The sequence below is a fragment of the Neomonachus schauinslandi genome, chromosome 2, assembly GCF_002201575.2.
Source record: "Neomonachus schauinslandi chromosome 2, ASM220157v2, whole genome shotgun sequence".
Classification (NCBI taxonomy): Eukaryota; Metazoa; Chordata; class Mammalia; order Carnivora; family Phocidae; genus Neomonachus; species Neomonachus schauinslandi.
In genome coordinates, this window is record NC_058404.1 from 201,924,781 (window position 1) to 201,931,500 (window position 6,720).

The 6,720-nt window shown below is 63.8% G+C and overlaps 1 protein-coding gene across 4 annotated transcripts in view; it reads right to left on the reverse strand.

Annotated features, from left to right (window-relative positions):
* The window catches only part of SH3BP2 (SH3 domain binding protein 2), a 33,379-nt gene that overhangs the window by 4,773 nt on the left and 21,886 nt on the right, over positions 1 to 6,720 (reverse strand). For 3 of the 4 annotated variants that reach the window (XM_021677643.1, XM_021677642.1, XM_021677645.1), the window contains 6 exons: positions 4,960 to 5,099; positions 3,937 to 4,039; positions 2,429 to 2,546; positions 2,082 to 2,152; positions 1,565 to 1,653; positions 1,269 to 1,337 (listed from right to left, as the gene is read on the reverse strand). In XM_021677643.1, the coding sequence (XP_021533318.1) occupies positions 1,269 to 1,337; positions 1,565 to 1,653; positions 2,082 to 2,152; positions 2,429 to 2,546; positions 3,937 to 4,039; positions 4,960 to 5,095 (586 nt within the window). In that variant the 5' untranslated portion in view covers positions 5,096 to 5,099. Of the gene's footprint in view, positions 1 to 1,268; positions 1,338 to 1,564; positions 1,654 to 2,081; positions 2,153 to 2,428; positions 2,547 to 2,991; positions 3,053 to 3,936; positions 4,040 to 4,959; positions 5,100 to 6,720 lie in introns of those variants that run through there. The other variant, XM_021677644.1, reaches the window with a different exon arrangement.

The following is a 6,720-nucleotide window of genomic DNA, read 5'->3' on the forward strand; positions in this document are numbered from 1 at the left end:
GCCGTCGGGGCGCAGGTCTGGAGTTCAAGGAGAGGTGTTGGCTGGTGAGGCCAGTGGAGTCAACAGGCTATCTGTGACACTGGCTGTCCAGTGGCCTAAGACTGTCAGGAGAGGAGTGGGCCAGGCCTGAGTCCTGGGGTGGCCCAGCTCATGTTGATTGGCCCAGCTCATGGCATTAAGGGGCCAGTGTGGGGCTGAGTGAGGTGGGATGGGACCTGGAGCCAAGGCTCCTGGTGCTGAGGAGCAGGGGGGACGACCCAGGCCACGTACAGCTCACAGGTGCTGAGTGCTGCATTTGAGAATGGGGAGGCCACTGGAACCCAAATAAGAAATGTTTGGGGAGAGGGAGGGGAAAGCCTGCTTGGAGTAGGGACTCGGAAGGGTGGGGAGGGAATGTGCAGGCAGGTCTGCGGGCACTGGCCCTGGAGGAGCATAGCTGCGAGCAAAGTGAGGTCCCCACGTGCTCATCTACAGCCACGCGTGGCCGCAGTTCAGGGGTGGGGCAGATGGACATGGGCTGGAGCCATGGGCTCTGTGCCGGGAGGGAGGTTGAGGCACATGGCCTGGCCTGGTGGTGGCCCCAGAGGGAGGGGGCCAGGAGGAAGGAAGAGGGCTGGACCTGCTGTACCTAAAGGGGGGGGCTGAGAGGGCAGAGGACAAGGTCATTTGAGAGAAAGCAGAGGAACAGGGAGGCCGGGGGTAGAGGGATTGTCCCAAGTCCCCAGGAAAGTGGAAAGGATAGTGGGACGGGACGGATGGCAGGACAGAGGCACAGCCCTCCCCCATCTGGTCCTACGCTTGGCTGTGACAGATATATGTGACGCCTGGTGCATGCCTGTCTCCCTTGCTAGGCCGCATACTTTGGGAGGTCAGGTGGGAGTGGGTGGGTAAGTGACAGACCGGCCTAGAGGTGCTCCAGGGAGCTGTCAGCCACAGGGAGTAGGCCCTGCCCTGGACCCACCCACTCCTCAATGTCCCTCCTTCCCCACTCAGCCCCCAGGACCACCCCTGGCTCAGCATCATACATGTGGGCCCCCCCTACCTCACTTATTTGCAAATCACCTCCCACCTGCCCTCCATCCCGGGCTAACTGTGGAGGTTGGAGGATCAGGTGAGCAGAGCCAGCCAGAGCATACATCTTTTCTGTTCTGTTCCTCCTAATACTTGGGCCACAACAGGGAAACTGAGGCCACCCAGAGCGGTACTCAGGCCGGCACTCCCAGGTTCCAGCCCCAGGAGCCCCCGAGGCCCACAGGTCGCCCACCTACCCTCGGGCTCCACGGGCTCAGGGGAGTCCGGCTCCATGTACGAGTCGTCTTCATCCTCATGCTCGTAGTCTGTGAGGCAGATCGAGGGTCAGACCCTGGGTGGCCCAGGCCCAGCTGCACCCAGGGGCGGTGGGGCAGGGGCCCTCACAACACTGGGAGCCACGGGTCAGGGAGGCACAGGGCAGGGCATGAACCCAGGACCCAGGCTGCCTGGGGAAGACAGCCAGATACGCCTCCCCTCCTGGGCGGCAGGGGCCAGGTGCAGACAGGGTGGGGCGTATGCAGACAGGCCTCACCTTCATTGTCTGTGGGGTATGGGGACAGGCTGATGTCCACAGGCCGCTCGACTGCACCATAGAAGCTGTCTGTGTCCGAGCTGGAGTCACTGAGGTGTGGGGCGGGGGGAGGGGGGTGAGCACCGGGCAGGGGGAGTTCCTTTGCACTCACACATCTGGATACACACGCACACCCTCGGATACGGGACCGATGAACAGACATGGATGTACGCACAGACCGACAACACACACAGACACGTGGACGTGTACAGAGCTAGACCCACGGATAAACACAAAGCAAGACCAGACACACAGTCGAACAAGCTCCTCACAGGTGAGAAACACAGACCCAGGGACCGGAGGCCCTGCCACCCCCTGCCTGACCACACGGGGCCAGGCCTCAGGGCTGGCCCCACATCCCCAGCTGCCCCGCGGAAACTACCAATGGGTGTACACGCGTACACACACACACACACACACACCCCGGGCCAAGCCCCCAGAGGTGGGAGGCAGGCACACATGTCAAGCCCAGGCCCACCTGGTGTCCAGGGGCAACTCCTTCTTCTCATGGAAGTGGCCAATCTCCTTGCGCAGCAAAGCCATCCAGCTCTGTGGGTCAGTCGGGGCTGGAGTGGGTGCCTGCTGCCCAGGGCAGGGCTCCACCCTCGCCTCGCCTCCCTCACTGCCCGGGGCTGCCCCGCACAGAGGTCAGGGACACGACCCCTATGGCCTTCCTGGGGCTCTGGCCCCACCTTAGCCCATTCAGAGCTCTTCCCAAGACAGCTCCTGAGCGTGTGGCGCTCGTACCAGGCCACGGGCTTGAGGATGAGCACTCGCCCAGCACCACGTCCTGTCAGGCGCCCCCCACCCCGAAGGCAGGCTCACCTTGCGCTCATCCTCAGAGGAGGCCGAGAAGAACCATGTGCGGTGCTTCTTGCTGATGTGGACAATCTTGAAGGGGAAGACGTTGTTGGACGTTGTCTCTTCAGCTGCCCGCATCACCCTGAAGGCACAGTGCGGGCGGTCACCACCCGGTCAGCCCAACCCGGATGGGTCCCGGCACCCCGCACCCACCGTGCCCCCGAGGACGCGGGCGGGTCTGGATGGTCCGCCTTGTGGATGCTCCAGGCCAAAGGCCTAGATGCTTCAGGCAGAGGGAAGCGTGCAGGCAGGGACAGGGCACAGAGTGGACAGGGCTCATCCTGGAAGCAGCAGCCCACGCAGCTCCAAAACGAGGACACGTCACCCTCACTGCCCACCAATGCCCCTCTACTCAGGTGCCACCCGCCCACCTTGGCGGGCCGGCCTGTTGGGGGCCTGAACATGTCAGCCTCCGCCCTGCCCTTGCAGCCCCCGTCAGGCACCCCAGAGAGCACTGGGGGGACGTGACTTACGTGGCTGCTCCCCCCAGCCAGGCTGTGGGGTTGTATAGAGATCACAAAACCTACCATGGGGGAGCCCCACCGGGCCAGGCGCCTGGGGCAGGTGCGCCCATCCCCCGGGGTGAGGGTGCGCATCCCTCCCCAGGGGACCCCAGAGCTCTGAGCCACAAATGCCCACTGGCAGCCACAAGCTCCAGGCTCCTCCCCTCCTTAGCAGTGCCCTGGCGGGCGGAGGCCTGGCACTGGGCTGGGCACCTGGGCCAGGCCCCCCGCACTGAGCTTGCGGCCAAAACCTTGAGTCACTCAGTCCTGCCACTGACATGGGACCTTCAGGTCTGCATAGGCAGGAGGGGCTGGGCCCTCCCAGGAAATTGGGCGGCACAGACTCACGCCGCAGGGTGCCAGGCCCATGGTGTGACACTAAGACCCAGAGCCCAGGAGTCACACTTCACCCCTGCCTGCAGGCCCCCGATGCTGTAGGGCTGGCCCAAGTGGGGCTGATGGACCCTCACTTGCCAGCATTCCCCAACCCATCTAGAAGGTTCTGGCCCAGTGTCCACCTGCCTGCCCATTAGCAGAGAGGCACTCGCTGGATGGGCCCAGCCTACGGCACGTGTAAAGCAAGGAGCTGGCCCCGGCCTGGGAGGCCCCGAAGCCATGGAGGCCTGAGGCAGGGCCTAGGGTGGAGTAGGTTCCTGGCCCCTTGGAAGGAGGCTATGGTAGGAAAGGCGGCTGGGTGAGCAGCGAGATGGAGTGGTGGCCGAATGGGGACTCTGGAGGCTCTGCTGAGGAGAGAGCGGGAAGCCCCCAGCCTTGCCCCAGGTCCTCTGCGAAGGCCCGAGGGAGACTGTGAGGAGGCCACACAGAGGGTGAGAATGAGTAGGACAGGCTGGACAGGATCCAAAGGGGTGGGGTGGGAGCCATCTCAAGACAGCCTGGACTCTCTGTGGGCGGGAACGAGGGACAGGCCTGGCCAGGGCCCTGCGGGGGCCGCGGGCAGGGGGCACTTACCGGTTATAGCCGCTCAGGGAGAAGGCGCCCTGCGGGGAGGCAGATGTGCTGCTCTTGAAATAGTAGATGCATCGCTTGTGGATGATGACAAAGCGCAGGGGCCCTGAGGGCAGCATGGCAAGGGCAAAGGATGAGCCTTGAGGGGCTGCTGGGCAGACCCCACTGGGAGGCCATTCCCAGAGGCCCTGGGTGACTTAGGGCAGACCTCCTGCCTTTGAACCCCACTAAACAGAAGGGCAGAGAGTTGGGCTAGCATGCTGCCCCATCGCAAGGAGTCCACTGTGGGGCCAAATGTAAGCAATCACGGGCAGGCTGACCAGCCCCAGAGCACCACCCCCAAGGCAGGCCTGGCCACGCCCAGGGCAGAGGGAGACCTTGACCACCTAGGCTGGCTCAAGGAAGCGCAAAGCCAGGGCCAGAGGTCATAGCATGGGGAGCTCATGCCCAGTCAGAGCGACAGGCAAGGCCCTGATGCTCTTTGGCCTTAATGTCTTTGACTGGGCATCTCCTAGACCTGGGGGCTCCCACTTTCTGCTAACCTGCTGTCCAGGGACCAGAGCCTTGGCCTCATGCAGCTCTGGAGGTCCAGCACCCAGCTGGGTCTTGGCACACAGGTGCATTGTGGACCTAGTGACTGACCAACTGACTGGACACCGACCACTGGACGGTGCAAGGCCAGACCTACCAGGCCACTGAAGGCCCCCAGCCCCTGGCTGCAGACAGAAGCTCCCCGGGACCGCTGGTCAGCACTCTGCACCAAATGCCCAACCTATCTCCATTTTGCAGTAGAACCCCAAATCATCCCACAGTCCTGGGGAATGAGGAGGCGAACCTCAGGTCCCCCAGGGGGTACTGGCCACCACGCAGCGAAGGAAAACTCTGGAGGGCCATGTCTGAGCAGAGGCTCAAGAGAGACAGGCTGCTTGCCCACAGAGGTCCAACAAGGCAGTGGGGCCACAGGGCTGGGGTTCAGCCCCATCCCCATATCCTCCCACTACGCTCCCTGCCACCCAGAGGACTCACATCTGAGCAACTGCAGCTGGGTGCCACCCTTCTTGTGCAGGTAGCCAGCCTTGGCCACGCCCCCGGGCATGGTTAGCAAGTTCTGGGCACCAATGGCCTTCATCGGGACAGGCCAGTGCATCTCTTCAGCCGCCATGAAGCTGCAAAAAAAGGGGAAGGAGACACTTCTCAGCCAGGGCTGGGGGTCAGAAGATGGCTTAGGCTGGAGCATGCAGTAGGAGACATCGCTGAGATCCTGAAGACAGCATAAAGGGTCGAGGCAGCAAGGGGTGAGGAACCTTCGGAAGGCCCCCGGCTTCCAGGTGGGACCCCAGGGAAAGAAAGGGCCACCTGGTCCACTTGGTCAGCCCCTGGTCTATCTGGCCACACACCTGAGCCCCAGGGACCCTGAGAACGGAGTGTGTTCCTTCACACACCTGCTGAACTCACGGCCCAATGGGGGCTAGGGGACAGCAGTGAGTGAATTCAAGAAACCACTGGCCCAGGTAAGTCAGGCCTGAGGCCATAACCACCCCGAGTCTGCATGCCAGGTGAGCCTATGATGGAGCCTGCCAGGGAGGGCTTCCAGGGGGAGGTGACTAGGATCACAACCTAATGGATTTAAAGAGGTACAGGGGCTGGGACAGGCCGTGGGCATCCTCTCCATCATCTCTGACCCCTAGCAGGGAAGGGGTGACATGGCCCCCAAGTGCCCCACCCTCCACTCCTGCCTGCCCTTAGCCAGCTTCTGTCCGTCCCTTTCTTAAGGGCCTGAGACCAGGAAGCAGGAAAGCGGGTAGCCCTGAGTCCCTAGTTCCCACCCTGGCTCGGCTCTCTGGGGGAGCCCTAGGCCATAGTTGTTGGAGCTGTAAAATGGGAGCACAGGGTGGACACAGCCTGGCACACAGCACACGCTTGTCGGCAGCGGCCACGGTGACCGTCGGTGGGTTGACTGGTGTCCGCTCTGTCTCCCCATCACCAGCCTTGCTCAGCCTCCTGCTCATCCTAGCCGTTCTCCCTGAACCATGCCAGGCTGTTTCACACTCTGGCCTCTGCCTGGAATGACTGACCACTCCCCACTTCTCACAGGAAGAACTCCTATTCATCCTTCAAGACCCAGGTTCAGAGTCCCCTCCTCTGTGAGGCATCTGAATGCCCAGTCATATTCAGGAATCCCCCCCACCCCCGCACTGTTTCGCCTGTGCCTGCCCCCACTGAACCTGGTGCCTGCTCCTTCCTGGGGCCCCAGTGGACTTGGTGTCAACCGGGTGTGTGGTCAGCGTCCCACTGAGTCACCAGTGTTGCAGCCCGGGTCAGACCCAGAGGCCCTGTCCACTGGGGCTCCTGCCACTAAAGGCCCCATTCCCCAAAACACGCACAAAGCAAGCCACTCGGCTGCTGGCAAGCCAGCATCCTCCGCCAAATGTTCACCTCCTCCAGGCCACAGGGACGTGGCTGCTCCCTGGCCTCCGCCCGGCGCACTCAGGCTGCCCCCCTCCGGCTCCGTGCGCGCGAGACCATCCCCGGGGCCCGGGCCTCCACCCACAGCCGAGGCTCGGAACAAAGGCTCGGCCCCGGCGCCCCAAGCCTGCTGCCCGGGACGGAGCGCCGCCCGGCCCACGCCCGCCTTTGTTCCCCAGGAAGCGGGACTCGCGCTCCGGGCTCGGTACTCACGGCGTCCACGCGGCGGCCCGCCGCCCCTGCGCGCAGCGACACGGCTCCGGGCCGCGCCCCCCCCCGCGCCGCCTCCCGCCCGCCCCAGCCGGGCCGCCCGCGCCCCGC